The 23,687-nt window shown below is 53.1% G+C and overlaps 5 protein-coding genes across 5 annotated transcripts; 2 read left to right on the forward strand and 3 right to left on the reverse strand.

Moving 5' to 3' along the window:
- Nucleotides 1-1,614: 1,614 nt before the first annotated feature.
- BDZ83DRAFT_330148 (SPX domain-containing protein) lies at nt 1,615-3,431 on the reverse strand. Its single transcript, XM_060502411.1, has 4 exons — nt 3,251-3,431; nt 2,964-3,164; nt 2,706-2,899; nt 1,615-2,647 (listed from the first exon to the last, which is right to left on the reverse strand). The coding sequence occupies exons 1-4, from the start codon at nt 3,300-3,302 to the stop codon at nt 1,724-1,726; spliced, it is 1,371 nt and encodes a 456-aa protein (XP_060364732.1). The 5' UTR covers nt 3,303-3,431; the 3' UTR covers nt 1,615-1,723.
- Nucleotides 3,432-9,030: 5,599 nt separating this feature from the next.
- BDZ83DRAFT_622198 (uncharacterized protein) lies at nt 9,031-9,871 on the reverse strand. Its single transcript, XM_060508317.1, has one exon. It carries the CDS (start codon nt 9,590-9,592, stop codon nt 9,341-9,343), a length of 252 nt encoding a protein of 83 aa, XP_060364733.1. The 5' UTR covers nt 9,593-9,871; the 3' UTR covers nt 9,031-9,340.
- A 2,080-nt stretch (nt 9,872-11,951) lies between these two features.
- On the forward strand, nt 11,952-13,679 carry BDZ83DRAFT_578108 (major facilitator superfamily domain-containing protein; the record flags this gene model as incomplete). The annotated part of the gene is made up of 3 exons (XM_060505087.1): nt 11,952-12,452; nt 12,530-13,270; nt 13,362-13,679. The coding sequence occupies 3 exons, from the start codon at nt 11,952-11,954 to the stop codon at nt 13,677-13,679; spliced, it is 1,560 nt and encodes a 519-aa protein (XP_060364734.1).
- A 1,814-nt stretch (nt 13,680-15,493) lies between these two features.
- BDZ83DRAFT_578166 (pectin lyase fold/virulence factor) lies at nt 15,494-17,173 on the forward strand (the record flags this gene model as incomplete). Its single annotated transcript, XM_060505092.1, has 2 exons — nt 15,494-16,895; nt 16,965-17,173. The coding sequence occupies 2 exons, from the start codon at nt 15,494-15,496 to the stop codon at nt 17,171-17,173; spliced, it is 1,611 nt and encodes a 536-aa protein (XP_060364735.1).
- A 2,094-nt stretch (nt 17,174-19,267) lies between these two features.
- On the reverse strand, nt 19,268-20,992 carry BDZ83DRAFT_578183 (GMC oxidoreductase; the record flags this gene model as incomplete). The annotated part of the gene is made up of 2 exons (XM_060505096.1): nt 19,268-20,676; nt 20,749-20,992. 2 exons carry the CDS (start codon nt 20,990-20,992, stop codon nt 19,268-19,270), a joined length of 1,653 nt encoding a protein of 550 aa, XP_060364736.1.
- Nucleotides 20,993-23,687: the final 2,695 nt, after the last annotated feature.

Below are 23,687 nucleotides of genomic sequence, written 5' to 3' on the forward strand. Positions count from 1 at the left end.
CAAAAGCTGCAGCAGTGTTGACGGCATAGCGGGGAAAGAGGAGCCGCCTGTGCGCTGAGGAATGCCCGACGAGTTTCGCAAGGCTGTGGCTGCATTGTTTGGAAAATCAGTACAAGGAGAACTTCCTATCCGTTGGAGACACAACGTTGAGGGATTTCTTGCAACAGACAGCCCCATTCTTGTATGAACGTCCGAACCGCTGAGGGCGGTACGCTAAACTATCAAGGATTGCGGGCTGTTTGCAGTTGTGTCGTGGAACGTCGCCAATCACCAGCTTGCTGGGGATCACCAAAAGCCATCTTGCCGGTCAACCGTTGGATACTTTTTCGAGACTCTCGTACTTGAAAACCAAAAAAGGAGGACTTTGCAGATGTCGAAGGGCAGAAGCTGGCGCCTGCATGCTCTCCAAGCACTTGCTCGTAATCCGGCTAGACTATGCACTCCGGATCTGGACGGGTTTCCGTAAAGCGAAGTCTCCACGATGAAGCCGGGAGGCTAAGTTTGGAGTTGCTGCATTTTAAATCTGCGCCCGTCACATAGCTTTTAATCTTACGACGAGTGCCTAGCCCGCCTGGATAGGACAATGAAGCAACCCCTCATTGCGTCAAAAACGGCCCATACCGTTATCCGACGAAGCGCTTCAACCCAGATGCTCGACTCCATGACTGCGGGCAACTCTCTCTTCGTGTCATTTATTGGCCACATAGCACTTGTGTTGGGAAAGAACTCAAAAGGCGAAAGCAAACCCCGCAATTTCTTTGCACGTGCCTTTTCTGCACTGTTGCGACATTCGGGTCAACTTGCCCGTCAAGATGGGCCGCAGTTGGGATGAGGAGAAGTTAGTTGGCTGGGTGGGATTTTCGACATATTGCCCGTCCAAGCGGCAGCGGCTTCTCCAGCATGTCGAGACTTGGTGTTCCCAGCAGTCCTCAGCCGAGTGCAACGCGCAGGGTCACTCACCTGCTGTGTTAGGTACTCTGTCTAAGCTCTTATCCCCCCGTTTGTCTCAGACATTTCGCATTCAAACTCGCGGTGGGGCCAATGAGCAAAGGCATGCTCTTGGCCTTTTGCCTTGTCTCTGTTCAGTTTATTTCTGGAATTGACTGGACTGGGCCGGAACCAGCCAAGAGGCACATGTTGACTGACCGCCACCTTGACGCCTCTTCTCGGGGGGAAATGAGACACAGAGATCTTTGTGGGATACTACACATTACTGTTCCTCATGGACTAGAGAGGGAAGAAGAAAAGATGGCATTCATCTGAATCATGAGGAAATTCCATCCCTGCAATATCAATATCGGTCGGGCACGGTACTATGGGTCCCAGTCATTTCTCATCGGAATTTGGACAATGGACAAATCGTCAAGAGGCGCCCAGATGAAGTCAAGCATTTTTTGCCCAATTCTAATAGGTAGTATTGTTGTGGTTATGGTATCTGAGGGCGGGGGAAAAAAAACACACACACAGGCAGGCAGTGCAGTGATGCGGCCGGTATTCTGCTTTTAAGAAAAAAACAAACGCTCCAGGGAATTTTCCTCAAGGCTGTCAAAATTCCTCACCTCGCTTCAGAGACATAAAAACAAGTCCCACAAAATTCAAGTTACCCCTCCACTATTCTCCTAGTCGCCGATGCAATCAATCAATGGACAAAGGAAAGAATTCAAACATGGGTCATGACAACCCAGCCCAGCTAAACAAAACAGTAAGAAAAAATCAGGGGAGACTATGCCGCATTCCCCACAACGAGGATGAGTAGCATGCCATTGAGCATGCAGGCTGTGAAGAAGCTGCTATACACAGCCACACGTTGCCAGATGCCCAAGTCGTCGTGCCGATAAAGCGACATGCCCAAGGCGAGGCAGGCGCTGAAGAGACTGGCCACGACGCCAACTGTCACACCAGCGTCGACCTCGGCGCGGAGCTTGTGGCGGCCCGTTGAGATGAGGATACTAGCCACAAGGAGCAGTAGGAAAGATACGCCGAAACAGCCGATGGTGGCCCAGAACAAAACGCGCTCACGATATCGTCGCACTTGCTGCTCATTGATGCTGGGCAGCGTGGCATAATGTGTAGCGTATCCGTTCGTGGGCATGCCGTCAGAGCTCGCGTACTCGTCGTCGGTATCCGTGCCAAGTGGTGAAATGCCGCCGTAGCTCTGAAGGAAGGGCTCGCTGCCCAATAATCCCTGCACTTCAGGGGTCTGCCGCCGTGAAAACCATGTCTTTGCGTGGCGGAAGGGCGCGGCAAGGATCGCGCGCATCGAGTCCAGGCCGGGAAAGCTCATATCTGCGTCCGGGTTGATATATATGGCGTATTCCTCCTCCTGTCCACCATTCTCACTGCCATCGTCATACTCATTCCAGTAGTGCTGTTGCTGTTGCTGCTGGATAGGCCTCCGAGGAACTCGCTCTGCAGGTGGCAAAGGTGTGAAGAAACTCTCTGCGGTAGACCCTCGCCTCGTGGGTGTCTGTTCATCTGAGGACGGCGAGCTGGGCTCGCTCAGTTGAGGCGTGGAGGTGCGGAGGGTGTTGAGCAACTCCTCGTAACGTGTCTGGAGGTTATTCAGGTCGCGACGGGTGAAGCTCTTAGGGTTAGCAAGGACGCTTTCGCGAAATCGTGCGCCGAGTGTGGAAGATCCTGTCCATTTCTGAATGAAGCAAATCAGTAACGGCATAATTGCAAATCATATAGTGTGTATCACCCACCTTGTACTTTTTTGTAATCTTCCGGAAAGCCGTAATCTGGGCGTTAATAAAACGAGCGAGCGCAAGTGTTTCTTCTCCACAACGAAGCAGATCCCTTTCGTACTTGGCGAACCGGCGATGCCGCTTGATCGAAATACGGTCGCCCTCCTCGGCACACTTGACAATTAACTTTTGAAGCTGATCGGCGATGTATTCTGGATCTCGCGTTAGCCAATTGGGTCCCATACCCGACAAGTCTTCGATTGATCATGGACTTACGCAGTCGGCGCGAAAGCTCGTCCGCCTTGCTGGACACAAAAAGATCAACCCGGTCGTGCTGTTGGCAAAGCTCGTGGTAGAGGTTATCTTCGAATCGCTTAAGAGCGGCATCTTGATGACCGGGGATGGCGATTGCGGACGCCTGATCGCGGCTCGTATGAACCTTGATCTCGTGCTTGAGCGAGTTGTAGTCGACGTTATCTGTTTGCGAAAGTTACCGGTCAGCGGGAGTCGCCTTCACGTGCCAATTGGGTCCTGCACGAAGGGAGTGGAACGGGGCAACCCACGTAAACTCCATTCTGGAACAGATTCCTGCTCGAGCTGTTCGCCGTATTTCATATCCTTGAAGTCTCCTGCGAAGGGATCGTCGCCAATTGCGTGGGAGGAGGTGACCAGGAGGGTGCGCTGCGCTCGGTTGGTGTAGGGAAGCGACGGCGCGGAATCTCGTATTTAGTCGATTTCCAGCTTGGGATTGGGACGTTGGGTGCGGTGGCAGAGATAAGAGCCCAGTTGGGCGGGTTGGGATGACGCAATGACAGTTACTCGGTCGGTCAATTCGTCCAAGTGCATGAGAATGGACCAGCGTCGACAGATATGTTCAGTAAGCTATCGGGTGTATGTGCAGGGCAGAAGATTTTTTGATCGGTTCCTGAAAAGATGAAGACAAGAAAAGGGTAGACAACGGAAGAAGGCGGTTGAAGAATTGCAGAAGTACTTGGGCTACGATGAGTTGTCTGGGCAAAGACGGACCAAAGTCTAAATACATGGAGATTGAGAAGACACTGGCCAGAACCGGGGCGCTTGCCTTGGTAAAAAAGGGCGACAGGGATATGACGAGATGGAGAGGCTTGAGGTGGGAGGGGAGTGCCAGAACGGTGGTGGAGGAAGAGATGGGGGAGCACTGAGAAGATGGGGGGCGCGAGAGGCAGTGAAGGGTCTGGTTACATGGATCTTCCAGGCCAAGTCCTTGTTCACGGTCCGGGGTGGCTTGCGATAGGTGCGATACGGCATCGGCGTTTGGGCGTGTGGGAAGTCGACTGGACATCAGTGGTCTAGAGGTTGCGGCCCACGAGGACAGGTAGGTCTGGTATCTAGGCTGGTAGCGATACCTTCCTTGGCTTGGGAACAGAATCAGGAACAGGAACATGGACTGGAACAGGTACGGATACGTCCCACGCGAGGAAGGCAGGTAAGGTAGGTATGTGGCCAATGAAAGTAGGTACCCGTACATGAATACAGAGATTCCAAGGTACTGTACAGCCGCCGAAAGCAGGAGGGAAGTGCTGTGCAGCGTATCGGGTCAATTACAGGCTTTTCTCGCCAGTCCAGACCCAATCTTGACTGCACTCGGCCTCATTCGCGCATCCGAGTGGATGGATTGCACATGCATGGCTATACACACCAAGTATGGACCCTTTCTACGTATGGTTGGATGCGTGGATGCGTTGACGAATGTGTTGCCCAGGATTCTGGGTTGGGAAGGAACATACCTCACAGATAGGCAATGGCTGCTGCCCTGCTACTGATACCTTAGATAGGTACCGATGTTGTTAACGTAAGTTACCTTATCAACCTAGGAAGGAAGGCGCGGAATGGGAAGTTGCTTTTCCGCAACATCAGGACTCGATAGTACTGCGTCTTTCCTCTTCAATTATCTTGTTGCCCATTCCCCGGCTGGCTGCGTGCCAGCAGAGAGAATATTGGCCTGGGCTCGCTCAGAGACGCGATGCCTTGGACGCTTGCCATGTCACGTCTTGGCTCGTAGCAGCAGAATCAATTGGTGCTGCAGCCCTTCGTCTCTATGACGCCGCTGAGTGACACACGAGGGAACAATCTGCAGAGGGAATAACCGTACACAGTACTTCTGCCAAGCACCAAGCACCCATGGCACGTTAGACTCCTTACATAAGGCAAGCTAGCACCACCATGATGATAATGACGGGCCTCAAATGTAGTTGTGGGCATCGTGACTCCTTGCTCCCCAGGTCTCCGCTCGCAAGGCCATCGTTAGCACATTGGCACAGTCATCGGCTGCAGGAGGGAGGGGACTCGGAGCAATTGGATAAGCTACCATCGTTGCTTCCTTCAGGGTCCCGTCCCCTCCTTCAGGTCGCAGGCTCGCAGGCGTGACGACGATTGAGCAACGACGATTGATCGATGCCGCAGCCAACGTGACTCTGCATAGTAGCCAAGTCTGACAACGGCCAGATTAATGTGGATTGCGCATGTATTGGCAAAGATGGTGAGAGGTTCGATTTAGCACGGAGTACGGCGGTGTATGATTACCCTTGAGGTTGTTGTTGCAATTGCGACAATGGCATCAATCATGGCGAGCCGCGACTCAAGGTTGGGGGCTTGAGCCTTGAGGTTGAGACGGACGTCTGCGCCTGGAGGTGACTTCAGATGTCTGCCAAGTCTTGTCTCCCTCCTTCCCTCCACCCAATGATGCTCCTGCAGCACCAAATGCTGTTTCGCTGCCGTTTCTGTATGAGGTGCAGCTGGAGGGCAGGCATGCCGCATCTCAGACCCACCTTGCCCATTCTCTCCTTCCCCTCCTTGTCGAGTCGCAAGAGCAATAAGTTGAAGTTCAGGTTGTCAGGGGAAGTGCGGTACGGACTAGTGTACGGAGACCTACCCATGGCCCTGCCGCACTGTGGTCCTGCCTGCCCAGGTGGACTTCCTGCCCTTGCTCACGAATCCCCGTTGCTGCACCTGCCGCCTGCGATACGGGGTGGGAAGCCTCTCCCACTCATCTTAGGCAATTCCTGCTTTCCTCGGCCATTCCTGCCTTCTACGGTCTTCTCTCCAACTCCATGCACTTTTGACCCGAAGTGGCCGTGGATCAACTTCAATTGTCTCCATCTCCAATACTCTTTCGCTTTTTGGCTGTAAGCACTCCGTATCCATACGACTATATCGTATATCGTACCAAAACTTCAATGAAGTAACGCCGCGATATTGCATTAGCGCCAACTCATTCAGATTTTTTCATCAAGGTCTCAACCACTGACTTTACTCTACCATGTCGACCAAAACCTTGAAAGTGGACGGCCGGTGGAAACCCAAAAAGAAATCTCTGCCTCTTTGCATCTGATTTTGCTCTAGCGCAACCAGGGATTGCCTCGACTACACCATGACTACTCTCGGATCGTGATAGTCTGCGTTGTCTGCCTTCTTCGGCCCAATCAGCCCTGCCTAATTGTATCCGGCAAAACGCAGCACCAGAGCCGGCGGCGCCACGTCCCGCCCGTACTCGGAACGCTGTCGGAGCCCGCTATTCCCTTGAGCCTTTGGAACCCGGCCGTGTTTGACAAAAGACGTTTACTAAACGTCAGAGTCTTGACTGGGACCGACCGTTTCGGAGAAGAGGACGGTCGTTTGCAACTTGCAACTGCCCGTCTGTCTCATCTCGTCCATCAACCAAACGATTGAGTTCCGCCCGCTCAGCGCGCGTCCGGGCTCCTCGGTGCTTTCACCATTGCAACTGCGACTTTGTACATTCGCTTGCATGCAGCGCAGACGGCAACCTAGCATTGCGACATGACTGAGTTTGGGCTTTAAAAAGCACTCTGCTCCATGATTGGTCTTGTCCGCTGCTATCATCCACGCCGCAGGGAAACATCGTTGCTCGGCACAGATAACATGCCAGTCGGGGTTCCCCTCCAATTCCCCCCTCATCCGTAAGCGGACGAACCTAACTTAGATGATGAGCACATGCTCACTTGCTTCATTTGACAGCTGGCCGTCTCACTATCGCGACAAGATAGAGTTCGTGTCACCGCTCTGCACTTTTTCTCCTCTTTTACTGGCTCGGTCTCGGCTGGGCCTCCATGTCAGTAACCACTGACCGCGCAACACGCCGTGCTAAGCCATACCAACGAGCGCAGATCGAGATTGGTTCTTGTTCACGTACGGCCAGTGGCTTCGTTTTCAACATATCCTCTTCCATTGTCGTCGGGTCTGTAGACTTCTCCAACTCGTGCAATGTACTCTTTTTCACGCCAATGGCACGTTCCAAAGCTACAATACCGTACAGAGCCACAATGTTCGGAAAGACACAGGGATTTATATGTGAGCCTTGAAATGGCGGGGCCTCCTGTATTACCTTCAGAGGCAGCCCAAATCTCTCGGTCTGTGCCACAATATCACACGCCGCGTCATTCTGGATGTCTCACACGCGCCACATCGCAAAATTTCATCGCCTGCAGCCAGTTTCAGCATCCTTTGACGACTTCGTGCCACACCTTTCTTTCCGTTGGTGTGCAGCCTCTTCTTCGGGCCGTCCGCCACACTGCGAAAGCCGGGCAAACTAAGAGAGAATACTCCGTAGAGGCTTAGAATGCGGCCTCACTTTGGTCCAATCAATATGCGCCATCAAGTACAAGGCTTAAGCTTGTAAGTTGCTGATCTACCTCATTCTGAATGCTGAGTAAGATTCCACCAATCTTCTAATGAAATTAACCAGACAGTTCTGAACCACAATAACCACTAACGAAGACTCCAGGAATCACATCTCAACTCATTTCAAACATCTGTCAGCAACAGTCCCTCCCCTCTCCACCAGAAACGCACTGCGATGGAGTAGAAAGCAGCCAGACGCAATGCCGCCTTGACCACCTTGCTCTTCCGTTCAGGGTCCCGATCCGCGGCTCATGGCCCGCCGCGAGCCGCCTCTGAACTCTCCACCCAAAATGTTGAAGTGGATCGACAAATGCCTGCTCTCGTATATCCCACGTGCTCGACTGATGAGATCTATTGGCCTCCTCGGTCATTGACCCCTCGCATTCCACAACGCAAAGGTCCCGTCAGTGTGCATCACTTGGCATGGCGGATTGGATTTTGACATTTTGGCAAAACCGTCACGGCCTGTTGCCGATAGGCTACTTTTTTATCCTGCTGTAGACAGGCAAGCTGCCAAGCTGCAACTCGATGCAGTCCCTTCCAGCGCTCAGGACAATAGCCGTTGACTTCATGCAAGCAAACGCTCAGGAGGTGGCACATAAGGGCAGAAACATACTTCAGGAAAGTCTCTGAGTGTATCTACACAAATGCCCTGTCTTAGGCCATGCATTGTACTGCGTAAGGTGAATCCTCCCAACTCTTTACTCGGACCTGGCGAAGGATTCGAATGCGGATTGGAGCGGCAACAGAACGGCATGTCTCGCCGTTTGCCCCTCTTGATCGCCTACGGATGGGCGGTTTTCAAGGATCTGATAAACTGCCTCATCATCGGTTGCAGGAGACTGGCTAGACCATGCCCGCCACGAAAACTCGCCCATGCAACGTTGTGAGAAACGTTGGGGGACCCGCAAGGCCGACAGCATCAATATCAAGATGGTGAGGGTTTAGTCCAACCGCTAACAGCCCCCAAATCGCGACTATGTTGGCTTTGGACCATACAAAAGGATTTTCTACGCAGCGTAGAGCTGAGAACGGTCCCGACCATATGAGAAGTTGCATATGCGCCAAATCATTAGCCCTGCAACGGGTAGCATCACAGCCTTCACCACAGATACGCCGAATTCCAGCGGGTATGCAAATGCGGCTGGAGGGGTCGTCGGCCACCGAGTCCCACTCCTGGGGGCAATTTGAAGGCAGTCACGCGAGTCTATGCCGCATCCGTCACCGAAGGCCATCTGCAGCAAAAGCTTTCCTCCAGGGCGACAGGCATTCTGCCCCAATAACGCAAGTCCAGAGGGGCAACGACCTCTTCATATGGCGTGTGCTCGCGTGCCTGGCCATCGTTGTTGGTCGTACAGCAAGTGGAATAGACCCATTTGCAGACTGCGCGGAAATTTTACAGGGGAGAAAGTTTCCAGGCCGCATTCCTCCTTCCGAAGCGGGTTTACGGATGTTTGGACGTTAGACATTGATGCCTTCCGACAATGCCCCGCCGAGCCGCATGTCTTGACATTCTATGCGCGTCTTGTTTCCGGAGCCCCGCGCCCAACCCATACGAGATTTGTACGAAAAAGACGACGTTTTTGTTGCAGGATTCCATGCCATGGGGTTGACTTCCACAGAAGTCGGGGTAAGGGGCCTTGGGGTAGAGCCTGCGACCATGTTTCGAGGCTTAAAGCTATGCCCGACTCAACAAAGACTGTCCATCTTATCATGCGTTTTGTGTCTTGATTTAATCTCCTTCATCATACTATGCATTGTCGTGACGTCGTCTCGGTCTTTTTATCGTACAAAGTCTTCTTGACCCCATGCTGTCCCGTAGGACGGTCAGACTGAGCATCCATCTCTATTTTCAGTGTCCAGCTTGTGCTCCCTACCCTCAGCCTGCACGCAGCTTCTCAACGACAGAGGACGCTCGTCCACGCTGGTTCACTATCCCTTTAGCCTTGGATATCCAGGCCGTGTGATCCTATCGTCTAAAAGTCCATCAGCATCTTCCGGCGTAGGATAGACCCCAAGTCAGTTGTGCCGTCAGGACTCAGATTCTCAGGGTCACTCTGAGAAGCCTCAATCTTTGCCTCGATCCTTGCCCCAATCCCACGTGCATCAAGAATATTTGCGATTCTGTGATGAACATTGAAGAAGTCCGGCTCGGGGAGCGGAATGCTGTCGTCTGAGGAAATCAAGGCCATGACTTCGCGATGGCCTTGCGGGGGTTGGTTGAGCATGGGCCATCTTGACAGCTGCACAATCTGGTACTTGTTGGACTAGACATTTCCAGAGGTGGGAATGCTCTTAAAATAAATCCAAATCTTGGGAACAAAAAAAGTGGCAGAAGGAAAGCGGCGTTGAGGCTACCCGGAGAGGTATCGAGATTAGGCCTGCAAAGCTAGGACCAGCTCCCTTGCCGTTGTTGTTATCCTACTTATGTACTCGGAGTATATCATTCAGAGAATACACTTGCAGAGATCAAGAAGCGGTCGAAAAGAGTAGGTAGTACCAATGAGAGATATTTGTTGATCCAAAAAAAAAATTTAAACTTGGGATACTACTTAGACACCGGCATAAGGCTCTTTGAGCCTTGCACTCCTGCTAACCTGGACTTCGCCAAGCCCCATTGGGCCGTGAGCGGCGCCTTTCATTCCTCTAACAAAGGTGCGTGAGGCTCTTATAGCGCTAGCCAGAATCGCTGAGTATAGCGAGATCTGTACATCTTCAGCGGGCTTTGATCAGTCAAGTATAGGTGGTGCTTGGCAGTCAGACTAGAGGCAATGTTAAAGAGAATTGATTAATGAATGAGACAGAGGGAGCATAAGAAGTATGAACAACAAGACCTAGAGGTGGACAGAGCTCAAAGGCTTTCATTTCTTGCTATGCTTGATAGAAAGCATCTAAATGCGATTTGTCTTGTACAGCGTCAAAGCAGGGGCGGATGTCAGCTTTCAGGCCGTGTTGAAGGATGAGAGGGTTGTGTTATAACTTTATATGATTACGAAGGGCCCGGGTGGCCATGGCATAGTATCGCCATGCATGGAAGCATATATGTCCTAAATGAGAGGGGCCGAAGTAATGGTTCATCACTCGAACTCCTAGGGCATGGCAATGAGTAATATCGCTCTTGAACGTCTATATGTGAATGACTTAGACAATTCGACATCACTTCTTTATATCGACTATAGGGCGTTCAGCTACCGAGACATTCGTTCTTCAACACCCTAAATATCCTTGCCTTGCCCAAGGACTCTTGATAAATAATAAGAGGAAAAGGTACATGCTCAAGTAATATCTACGAGAACTTAGAAGAGCCAAGACGCTGATATAGTTGAAAAATTGGCCTATGGGTGCACCTGAAGATTGGTAAGATATCACCTATGTCATTATTGCCTAAGAAAGTGGTTGTACATGAAGTCCGCTGGCAGAAAACCTGAACCCCAGAATCTCTCTAGTACCGACTGAAGTAGTACAAAATTTCGGAATGCCGAAAGAGAACAAAAATGACAGTGAAATAGTACGTATCAAATGTCGCCATCAAGGTTCAGAACCTCTGCGGTTAAGGAAGGCCGCCTCCGACCTTTGCGGCCGACCTCTGCGGTCCACCTTTCCGGCCGGTGCCGCCGCGTGAATCTGTCGCTCAGCCTATCGTCAGTAAGTAGTAGGGCAACTTACTTATCCCAAATTATACAGCGGTTTTTGTATCGAAATCACTATATTGAGTTGAGCGCATACTTAGGATATATTGTGCGTACCGTGTAGTTAAAAGTATACCGTATCGTATGATTTCCCTTGAAAGCCTGATCCCGTTAAGGTCGATCTTTTGCGCCTATAAAGCCGGAAAAAAAACCATCACATAGTACGTATTGAATCTTTAACCAGTTTAACGCCCAATGTATTTTGATAGAAATCTGTCAAACTGCGGCTGATACTTGAGCATTCCAAAGCAACCACTCAGCCCTGGAGAATCAATAGCAAATTTCTAGTTCTGTATAGATTCTTGTAGTCTACAGTTTCCACTTCAAGCATGGAGGATTCTTGAATTTCAACGAGTGTTATTCCGAGATATGAACCAAGGGTACTTTCAATGGAAAACCCAAGAAACCGATCATGGACTATTGAAAAAATGTCCAGTTTACCGATAGAGTTCTCTACAGCCGCCAGACGGAGTCTCCGCCTTTCCCAAAAGATCTTTGGGCGTGGTTGGCATCTGTTGCCAAGACTCCTCAACGCTGGAAAGGACCGATGCCAAGTGTTGATATGGGGTGCGGCGGTGAGCGCCAAGGCCACCATACGAAGACTTAGAGAGACGTGATAGGCACGCCGAGCGCCAATATGGAGTTTGCGACATTTTATCAGATCAAAATATTTGCAGAGCCTGTCAGATGGATCAGATAAGATGCAAAGCTAGTAATTTATGGATGCACCGTTTGCAGGATGCTCGGCCTTCTCCCCGAGACGTTGTTATAAGTGTAAAGGAAAACTGAATATATAATTCCTCTTCTTGAGTCTTGATTGTGAGTGTATCCGCTAATATTATAGTTTTCTACAGATATACAGACCTTGCTTGGTGGCTTACATTGTACTATCACCGAGATGCCAGACGCCCCAGAATCACCGGTCCCCGTCCGGGATGAGGAAAAGACGGAACCAGACGTCGACGTTCAAGCCCTCGGTATCTCGCCCGCCGACCTGCCACCAATCGACGCTGAAGACGAGACCCTCCAGCGAATCCCCTGGTCCTACAAATGGATTGCCCTTCTCTGCGTCGTCTCCCTCCCTATCGGACACACCTGGACCGGTTCCGCTCTCGGCCCGCTCAAGAACACGCTGCGCACTGAGCTCGGCGTAAACAACGCGCAATTTGGCGTCATCAGCAGCGCCGACGCCTTTGTCAACACCGTGTTCCCTATTGTTGGCGGGCTTGTGCTCGACTGGTGGGGGCCGAACCTCGTTACGCTGTGCTGCACCGCCGTGATCCTCGTCGGGTCCGTGGTTGCGGCGGCCGGCGTGCAGGTTGGGCTGTGGAGGGTTCTTGTGAGCGGACATGTGCTCATGGGGTTCGGTATTGCGGTGCTTGACTCTGCTACGCAAAAGGTGAGTTGGTCCTCGGTATTCAGGAACGACGTTTTTAGCATTCTTGGGTAATGTCTTGGCTGACGGGAGTTCTCAAGTTCTTCTACCACTGGTTCGGCGCATCGGGCCTCGCCTTCGCCTTTGGCCTCGAGTCCGCTATCGCCAACACGGTCAGTCTCGTCTCAGGTATGGTTGCCATCCCCATCCGCGACGGGACAGGTTGGTACGGCTGGACGTTCTGGATTCCCGTCTTCTTCTGCGGGTTCTCCCTTGTTGTGAACATCGCCTACGTGACCTTCGAGCGGCTCGCCGTTCCGCCGCGCTTCCGACTGACCTCGGGCCGGGCCCGCGCCATCGCCGAGCAGCAAAACCTTTTGGATCGCCGCCGCTTCTCCTGGAACGTCTTGTTCGCCTTGCCATGGGCCTACCTGATGCTCCCCGCGACACAGCTGCTCCAGAGCGGTGCCGCGGGCGGCTTCAGCACCAGCTCGGCCGATATCATCTTCATGAAGGGATATACGGAGGCGGTGGCGGGGTACTTGTCGACGGCGCAGAAGATTCTGCCCATTGTTCTGAGCCCGTTTGTTGGTCTTGCTATCGACAAGTACGGGCACCGATTCCACTACGTGGCGACGGCGCCCGTTTTGTGGATTATTGCTTGCGCGATGTTGGGATTCACCGATGTCCATCCACTTGCGGCGCTCGTGTTTTCTAGCTTGGCGGGCGTGATCAACTCGATGCCATTGCAGATTTGTATCCCGCTGCTGGTGGCTGACCAGGCCAAGATTGGGACGGCGTTTGGGGTGTGGAGAGCTTTCAACAACTCCGGGTCGACGATTGTAAGTCGAATTCCTTTATGTCTCCCGGGACTTTTCGTTGTTCTCTTGGTCTTGGAGAAAATTGGGACAGGTGCTGACGTTCACTTTCTAGATGGACGTCGTCTTTGGCGCGCTTCAAGACGACACGGAGGGGAACGGATATTCCAAAGTCCTGACCGTCGCGATTGCCATTAAGGCGTGGGCATTCGTGCTGGGCCTGTCTTATATTGTCGTTGATTATCGATTCTTGGGTAAGGGCATGACCTTGACCCGGAAACAGAGACAGGCGAGGGAGGCTTTGATTGTGGACCGACAGGCGGACCCGCTAACAAGACGGACGTCGAAGAAGTGGTTTACTACTTTGACGTTTGGGTTGTTGGTTACAATCATTGCAAGTGCCTGGGCTGTGTTCGTGAGATATTTGATCTGAGAGACGAGGGTAGAGTAATTTTGCCACGATTGGGTAGAGCAGCTCCAATGGTTGGCAGACGCTACAGTATCGTAAAGAAGCCTGGATACTGATCTACCATCAAGAACAATGTACGACGGTCTACTCTGCGTTGTTCAGATTATTGCCAAGTGTCTGGTGTAGTGCCGCTTTTGCTACTTGCACTGCTTCTGTACACCTTCTTCTACCAACATGATGATACCAATATTCTCTTCTTCTGCGGCACGTGTAGTATCTCGGTCTTGCTGAGTTGAGAAATCCATATAAACTGATGCAATGATCGATGCTACATTTCGAATAGGGCAAGGTTGAATAGCCACTGGCTAGATATTGCACCAGTAAGATGTATGACCTGAAGCCCCCCAGCGAACCACAAGAGTGCCAAGCAATTTCGTTCCACGTAAACGACACCCTCGGATATTGACTCTGGTCACTGCACCCTTCACAGTTTTATTCAAATTTAGGAGAGAAACAATGGACACACACGCGATGATTTTAGAAAAAGAAACTATCTTCTGCGCTTCGCTATGTGTTGACGGTGAGAAGTGAAGAATACTTCGAAGGACAACTTTCAGCAGCAGTAATCAGTTGTGAATGAGACTTGACGAAATAGCCTTTGGGTGTTGTGAAGAGCCAATAGACAGCTGACTTCAGAACCAAATTCGGCAATGTTGGCCATAATGCAATCGGAAGTCACAAGCAATCCGTTCGCCGCAGAGGTTTGGCATTTGGCCATTGACCTCGCATTCGCTTTCAATACGACAGAACTGCCTGTTTCTATGGTACCTCTGGCCAACCGCTCTCGATAAAATACATATATTAAGTATGGAGTGTATCCGTACACCATGTCCGTATCCGTACACTTACCGACTCCAGCCGCCCACCGACTGCAGGAACCGATAAAGTTGCCCACGACCTGCTCTCCTAATTGGAAACACTCTCCGCCATATCGCAGGACCAAGACCTTGGAATCGCCCTCTCAACGGGAAACAGGGCTCCACTGTACTAAGTATATGCTTGGATGGCAGCCCCTGCCTGCCATGCTTGGGGTTGAGACTTTGAGTTGAGCTTTTCGAATTGGGGGAGGTGGAGGCCCTGTCAGACGATCTTCTGCCCACTCAGAGTCAAACGCCTGGCTCCAGACCACGGACCGGCGCCTGCGGACGAGTCGGGGGGCTTGCAGACTTGCAGGTCTCGGAAAAATGAGCAAACACGGGCACAGCTCTGAGCTCTTTGCGGCATGCCCCCCTGAAACTCGGCCATTGACGCGCCCACAAACAGAAGTGTAATTTCCGCGCGGCGGATCCCAAGGACTCTTACATCCCGCACGTCAACGGTCACTTCTGCTATTCTGTTGCAGGTATACATATTATCGATTTCTAGACTCTTGGCGCCATCTCGTAAAAGATCCCCAGAGTCGCGCCGGTGGATTTGGCTAGAGCTGGATTGAGCTTATTGAAACATCATGGACGCTGCATGCCAAGAAACATGGTCAAAAGTCGTATTGGCACGAATTCACAATGGATGAATTGCAACATGGTCTCTGCCAAGGATCGTCTCATTCAGGAGGTCTTCTCTATTGACGCTTCGGATGGCTCCGTCAAGCGTAGAGTAGAAAATGTCAGGTGTACCCAGGTGAATGTGTAGGCTGCTTGTTTCTTCTGAGTTGTTGTTACACTTCTTGATCTTCGTTTCGAAGCCTTCCGTTCTTTGCCCCTACTTACACTCATTTTCGGTCCTCTGGACTCTTTTCATTCTTTTCTCCTATACCGGATTTTCCTTCCCTCGGAGCAACAATGCTTGCCTCTTCCCTTCTTTTGCTGTCGTCCCTGGTGGCCGGCGCATTCGGCGCGGCCCGGACATCCCCTCCTTCCGGCGCTCTGGTCGTCGCAAAGTCCGGGGGCAAGTACACCTCCATCCAAAAGGCCGTCGACGCCGCCAGCAGCGGCGCCGTCATCTTCATCCAGCCGGGCACCTACAACGAGCAGGTCCTGATCCCGGCCAACAAGGGCGCCCTCACCATCTACGGCTACACTGCCGACGACCAGGACTACTCCAAGAACCAGGTCACCGTCACCAACAGCCTCGGCGCCGACGTGGCCGGCAGCAACGACGCCTCTGGCACGTTCCGGGCTAAGAACGACAACCTCAAGGTCTACAACATCAACATTGTCAACTCGCGCGGCAAGGGCGTCCAGGCCATCGCTCTGAGCGCCTACGGCAACCAGCAGGGCTACTACGGCATCCAGGCCAAGGGCTACCAGGACACCATCCTCTCCAACCAGGGCAAGCACTACTTCCACAAGTCGTACGTTGAGGGCGCCACCGACTTCATCTTTGGCCAGAAGGCCATCGCCTGGTTCGAGGCCTGCACCCTGGCCATCAGCGGAAAGGGCTACATCACCGCCTCGGGCCGCGACTCTTCGAGCAACCCGTCCTGGTACGTCATCAACAAAGCCACCGTCAAGGCCCTCTCCGGCGTCGGCGACGGCCAGACCTTCCTCGGCCGGCCCTGGCGCACGTTCGCCCGCGTCGTTGTCCAGAACTCCAACCTCGGCGCCGTCGTCAACGCCGCGGGCTGGTCCAAGTGGGGGTCTAACCCGACCGACAACGTCGTCTACCAGGAGTACGCCAACACCGGCAAGGGCGCAAGCGGCACCCGCGCCAGCTTCTCCAAGAAGATCAGCGCCGCCGTAAAGATCGCCGACGTCCTCGGCTCCACCTCCTGGATCGACTCAAAGTACACGAGCGGAAGTTCCGCCAGCTCCGTTTCGGTGGAGTTGTCTGCCGCCGTCTCCGCCCCTGCCGTGGCTGCCGATGCCGCCGCTTCCACCCCCACGCCGACCACCCTCCAGACCGTCGTCAAGGCCTCGTCCACGCCCGTTCCCCAGGCCGCGGCGGCCGATGACTGCAGCGGCACCCCCGACGGTTTCGCTTCCCTGAACGGCGGCACCACCGGTGGCAAGGGTGGCGAGGTCGTCACTGTCAAGACCCAGGCCGATCTCGAAAAGTACGCAGGCATGTCTGGCAAGTACGTCATCAAGGTCTCCGGCAAGATCACCATCACACCCAAGGGCAAGGAAGTCAAGGTCTCGTCCGACAAGACCATTGTCGGCATCGGTGCGACTGCCGAGATTGACCAGGGCGGTTTCAACGTCCAGAACCAGAAGAACATCATCTTCCGCAACATCAAGATTGGTAAGTATCCTGACCCCATCAATGTGATCAGCTCGGTAGAGAATCAAATGGTTAACATGGAGTTTCTAGGCAACACCTACGTCGAGGGCGACGACGAGGGCAAGACCCAGGACTTTGACGGCATCCAGATGGACAACTGCACCAACATCTGGATCGACCATGTCCACCTCGAAAAGGGCGGCGACGGCCTCATCGACAGCCGCAAGGACACCACCTTCCTTACCGTCTCCTGGACCATCCTCCGCAATCACAACAAGGCCTTTGGCATTGGTGAGTAAACCCATAATCCTTCGCCTGTCTCTCATTCTCTAATAACATCCGTCTTCCAGGCTGGACCGACAACGTCAATACCGAAATCACAATCCACCACAACTACTTTGACCAAACGAAGCAACGCAACCCCTCGGTCGATAACGTGAAGCACGCCCACCTCTACAACAACTACCTCGTCGGCCAGACCTCGTACGGTCACTACGCCCGCGGCAAGACCGAGATGCGCATGGAGAACTGCTACTTCGAGAAAGTCAAGAACCCGATCCAGCTCGACGCCACCGCCAAGCTCAGCGCCACGGGCAACGTCTTCAAGAGCACCACCGGCACCACGGCCAAGAACGCCGGCACCGTCTTCGATCCCAAGACGTTTTACGAGTATACCCTCGACGCCGCAGCTGATGTGCCGAGCGTTGTTGCAAAGGGGGCTGGGCGCCAGGCTAGCATCTGCGCTGCGTGAGCTCTCAGGAGGTGGCTAGATAGTGGGTGGTTTGAATTCCTCGTTATCTAATTCCTCGAATGCGTCATCAGAATAAGCGGGAATAGAAAGGGGAAGAGGAAAAAGGGAAAGGGGTTGGAAATTCTATGTATTTACTATGATGGCACGTTGCCGTTGACGAAGCATATACTCTCTAGATCTGTTCATATTGACTACGAGCTCACACAATCAGGCCCCTCATCTTTGATGACAAAAAGCATGGGAAGTACACTTACGTGGCCTATATCGATGGCGGTGTCATCTACTGAATTCGGAAGTGGTGATTGAAATGCTGTCATGCCATCCTGGAACCTTTCATTCCCTGCTGTCACTTGGCTGAAAGGACAAGGGCGTCGCTGCACGAATAAAGATGAATACAAGAAGCCCCTTAGGGATCTCAACTATCTCAAAGATCGTGGAACTTGAAAAGTATGTCACACAACGGACCAGGAAACTCTTTGCTATACCGGGCCACTTGATGAGCACTCTCTTCAACTACTCTGTGATCTTTAGTAAAACAGCGATATTCGCTACTTAGTGAAGAGGGCTCATGAAGCCAGCCGACTGAAACGCCCCTGGGGTAATGGGTGCCCAATCTAGCGACGCAGCAAAGCGAAAGAACTACATAAACAATAGGAACATATCAAACCTCTGACAGCACCCGCTATCCCAAGTCGCCACCGCAAAAACAAGCTTCTCGCTTCATCCCGGGTTTCGGAAAGGGGTGTCTGGTTTAGTCCAGCCATACACCAAAGGGAAAGGGTGACCAAGTGCACCTTTTTGTCCGGGAACCAATCATCGAGGTCGACCTGTCCGTTATAAGTAGGTGGTAGTTCACCGCAGCAAAAAGGGTTTGGTGGCAAGCAATCCACGGCATTGTGCATGCTGATCGTCACGCCCTTGCAGATTCGGGAGGGAGCACTAGACCACTCCCCCGGGAATCTCAGTCCTTCTCACTGCAGGAGTCTTCACAAACCGTTGGATAACAGGATAACCTTGTCAAAAGCCGTGTTTAAGCACAAGATCTCGAAGAGAGACTTCGCATTGGGCGTTCGATAGAAATCGGGGCAACACATTTGCAGCGTGGCATCTGCGGTTAACGCATCTTGGCAAGCTCTCGAGGCGGACGGTTTGATGTGGGGGAGGCATCGATCCTGCGGATTCCACTCCGACGACACCCTATTACCGGATAACGTCCGAGTATCCGTACAGCTAAGCTACCTTAGTTTGTGGGCAGCCTCGATGCATGAAAAATCCAATCGTACGTTCAGCATCGTGATCTGATAATTGGATCAACGTGTTGCTCGGTTACCTGGTTCTCCTTGCCTTCGCGCAAGTTCAACAGAAAACTCTTCATGCACGATGGTGGATTTGTGGACGTCGTGTCGGAGTATTTCGGTACCACCAACCGAAAGGGACACGCGATGCTTTCAATGTCACAGCGAACGACCAAGCTTCGAGAGGAATGAGAAATAGAGGTAATAATGTTCATAGTCATGATATCATTTGGTATAATGCCTGATAGCTAACTCTCAAAAATAAACAACGAAATGCTTTTCTAGATCATTTCCTCCACATGAAACGCTTTCTTTTGTAGTTCTGACAAGGTTTTGGTTTTTTTTTTTTACAGACGGGCAGTCTCCTGGGCCTCCTCGATGATCATCTCGGCACACTTCTCGGCGCAACCAAGGACAGTCAACATGGGGTTGATGGTGGGGATGGTGGGGAAGATGCCAGCGTCGCAGATACGGACCCGCTTGAGGCCCTTGATGTTGAGACGCTCGTCGACAACGGCGAGCGGGTCCTTGCGGACGTCACCCATCTTTGTGGTTCCGACAGGGTGGTAGACGGTGTGGGCAGCACGGCGAGCGTACAAGCTGAGCTCCTCGTCGGTCTGGACCTTAGGGCCGGGAGCGACCTCACGGGCGATCCAGTCCTTGAAGGGGGCCTGCTCGGCGACCTTGCGGGCAGCGCGCATGCCGTAGACGAGGGTGGCGGCATCGTAGCCCTCCTCGTCGGTGAAGTAGCGGAAGTCAAGAGCAGGCTTGACGTTGGGGTCGGCCGAGGTCAGGTAGAGGCGACCGCGGGAGCGGGGACGGGGGATGTTGGGGGTCATGCAGAAGGCGTAGCCCTCCTTGGGCTCATCGTAGCCAAGGCGTCCCGTGTTGAGAGTGAAGGGAATCTGGTAGCAGTGCATCATGACATCGGCAATGTTGCCATCGGGAATGCCGTCGGGGTTGAAGAAGGTCTTCTTGGCGCCGGCGTTGGGTGCCTCGCGACGGAGGAAAATACCAGCATCGGAGTCCATGGTGGTCTTGTTTGGGGGAACGGGCTTCTTAAGCTCCCACATGATGATGGACTCGGGGTGGTCCTGGAGGTTCTCACCAACACCGGGCAAGTCGTGGATGACTGGAATGCCAAGGTCGCTGAGCTGCTGCTTGGGACCGACACCAGACAGCATCATCAGGCGAGGGGTGTCGACGGCGCCAGCGGCAAGGATAGTCTCCTTCTTGGAGGTGATGGTGCGCTTGGAACCATCCTGGAGGGTCAGGTTGACACCGGTGACGGTATCGCCCTTAATGTTGAGCTTGGAAACCCAGGCGTTGGTAAGGACGGTGAGGTTGGGGCGCTTCTCATCGCCGCGGAGGAATGGGTGAATGTAGGCGACCGAGGCGCTAGACCGGCGGCCATCATCGGGGTTGTAGGAGATGGAGAAGAAACCAACACCCTGCTGCAGGGCGCCGTCCTGAGCAATGTGCTTGTTGAAGTTGTGGAGGACGGGGATGTTGAGGGCGGAGGAGCAGGAGTTGACCCAGTCAAGGCAAAGCTCGTTCTGGTGGCGGGCGTGGACGGGCTGGACCGTGTTGCGCAGCTTATCCATGAGACGCATGAAGTCGTGGAAGGTCCATCCCTTGGCACCCATAGACTGCCAGATCTTCAGGTCGTACTCAAAGGGTCTGAAGGAGATGAGGGTGTTGTGTGATGAGCAACCACCGAGCACCTTGGCGCGAGAGTGGCGGATGTGAGAGTTGCCTATGGGGAAAAATCATGTCAGTGGACTGTGCCAGAAGAGAGAATGAGATGTTGGAAACAGAATAAGCTTACCCATGGGCTGCTCAGTGGTGCCGTAGTCGTAGTCGAGCTCACCACCGAGAAGGTTGAGCCACTTGCGCAGGTCGAGCACGCGGTCGTCCATGAAGTCGCTGGGGCCAGCCTCAATCAAGAGGATGCGCTTCTGGGGGAGGGACTCGGCCAGGCGAGAGGCGATAACGCAGCCGGCGGTACCACCGCCGACGATGACATAGTCGTAGCGGTCGACGTCGGAGACGGGGAGCTGAGTGGTGGACATTTTGGCGGATGAGGAGGATGAGGGTATTCAAACAGCAAGATTCTCGGGGCACCCGGCCAATCAAGAAGATGAGGGGTAGCTTTTTCTACTTGTACACACGGGAGAATGTATGTACAGAGGGGTAATACAGCCAAGAAACGCGCGGGCGATCTTGGGGTGAGATTGGGGTAGATCTTGGGATGAGAAGAGGAGAAGAATGGCACACGGAGAGGAATGAGGATGGAGAGGGAAGAAGAAAAGGCAAAAGAAATTCAGAAGCTATCGATATAAGTGGAAATTTGGCCGCATTATCAATGATCAATGATCAATGGCAAGTCGGCATGTCGGAGTAGGATACCGTGGAGACACGAGGAGGGTAGGACCCATCCACATCCTTGGCCCTTCCTCGGAGACACAGAAGCAGCCCAGACAGACGGGGAGGCTCGAGAAAGAAAGCTTGCCTCGCTTCGTTCTCTCGGCCGCCGCTTGAGGAAAGAAAAAATTGTTCTCGCGTGGAAAGTACCGACCGACCTCAATCGCACCAGGCCAGCGCCGGCGCCAGCAACAACGGCAGGCGGGCAAGGCGCAGGGCGGTGGAGATGGACCCCGCGAAAGTGGGTGGTGGGGCCCATGAAGGAAAGCGGGTTTCGAGGGCATTGAGACTGACTCGCCGGGTCTTTCAAGTCTCTGCACGAGTATCTCCTTGTCTGATCCTTCCATTCTCTCGGTGTTTCTGCCTGCCACCTGCCCCTACCGCATTCAACAACTGGCAAGTGGGGTTCGCCATGGGTGCGGCACCACAGATCCGGACGTGGGACCGCGAGACCGCGCGGGAGTCGATGTCTCATTGGACAATTGACCTTTTTTTCTGCCGGCCTTATCCTCTTTTTTCTTTGGTACTTTTCGTCTTGTGCTTTTCTCACCAGCCTTCTATCTATTTTTTACTCAATTGCCCCCCCGCCCAAACCGTCCTCATCCTTGCTTTCGTCAGCAAGTAGGGCCGGATTTTCTAAATTCCAAGGTTTCTCACTGGCCCGACAGTCCCAAAACAGACTAAGCGACACCGAGCTAACGTCTCCTGGTCCCCCAGTAGCCAACATTGTCAGCAACATGCAAGACGCAGGCGGCAGGCCCCCAATCAGGGATGTTGCTCAAGACGTGCTTTTGCCATCTGCCCTGGTACGAAGGACCGCCAAAAAGCTGGCAGCACCAGCTTCGGGCAAGCTCAAGGTTCTTTCTTTCGTCGCCGCCCAGGAAGAGAAGGGGGAGACCGCGCTTTCCCACGCACGCCAAGTCCTTCTGATTCTTCTCGAATGTCCACTCTGGTGGAAACTGTCCGACGTCGTTGAAAAAGAATTACGAATAATGGCCAGAGGCAGTTAAGTGCCGCAATGCTCTTCTATGGCACGGGCCAATCATGACGATTCGACTCTGCCTGCTTCACCCGGCCAATACTCCTCGATCCGTTTATTGCGGAATGTCCCACCAGCATAGCTTCAAGCATCTAATTTCACCTGCATTTGTTCGACTCCTCTTCGTCCAACGTCGTGCCCTCGAGGCATGTTGAACCGTCCTTTTCTGCTCGGTACCAGAGTGGACGCCATCGTCCAACAACGCAACAGACTAATTCCGCCCGTTTGCGGCTTGCCACGGAAATTCCACGCGCTGGTGGTGTGTTTGTCCCAGGGGGGGGGGCCTGACTGCAGACATGGACGACCAGTCACACCTACAATTTGGTATCCCAGGCAATTGAGACATGCCAATATGTTGCATATGCAAGAATTGCACCCGACATTCCGCAAACTGCCATGCCGCCATTATCCTGCGCTAAAATTCGGATTCTATCCGTCGATAACAGATAGCCCTGTCTCGGTGACACGGCGTTGGAGTCCGTTCGACCACTCAACCTCGTCTCGAGTCTCGCCCGGCCGCCTCTGCCCGTCTGACCTATCGCCTCGTCCGCGCGGCTGAGGTGGCAGAAGATGAGTGGTTGACTATTACCTGACTGCACACCACCAACAAGTCACGACCGTCGGCGTCATCCGGGGTTCCCGCCGACTTGTCTAGCCCAGGTTGGGTGTGCCAAGGCAACCTTGACCTTGGTCCTGACTCTCTGTCGGCCAGCTTCCAGGTACTCTCCAGGAATTACCCTTTGGTACCCCGTATTCCACTATCAAAAGGGCATAGTCTGCAAGATGATCTGACGAACTCGTCGTTATCGCCGACGATCCAGAGAATCGAACCTAGCCTTCAAAGGCTGAGGAGGCAAGGTGTGAGACGCACACACCGAGATGGACCAAGCGGCTCATGGTTCAGTCTAGACTCTTTTGGCGATATCTGTATATCTGAGATATCTGTCTTTCTCGCATCGCCCGTATCTAGTCTATCTTTTCCGCCGTGCCCGCCGTATCTTTTTCCCGATTGTGGCTCGCCCACCCGGTTGGGTAGCCAATAAGATGCATTCAATTCGTCGTTGAAGTCCCCTGCCGTGCCGCGGCTGCGCGGGTGATCGTTCGACTTTGACGGCCGGGCCCGGGATAAGAACGGATCTGGCGGCCCTACAGAAGTCAGCCACATTGTTGGAGGTGATCTGTCAAAGCTTAGCAGCGTCTGCATATCGTATCAGCAAACAAAGACAGGGTGTTGAGGGATACAAGATAAAAATTTCCAGTCTCCAAGAGTTAAAGGGACCCTGAAGGCTGAAACTTCTTTAGTG

This window comes from Colletotrichum acutatum (assembly GCF_030867785.1).
Source record: "Colletotrichum acutatum strain CBS 112980 chromosome Unknown BDZ83scaffold_49, whole genome shotgun sequence".
Taxonomy (NCBI): domain Eukaryota; kingdom Fungi; phylum Ascomycota; class Sordariomycetes; order Glomerellales; family Glomerellaceae; genus Colletotrichum; species Colletotrichum acutatum.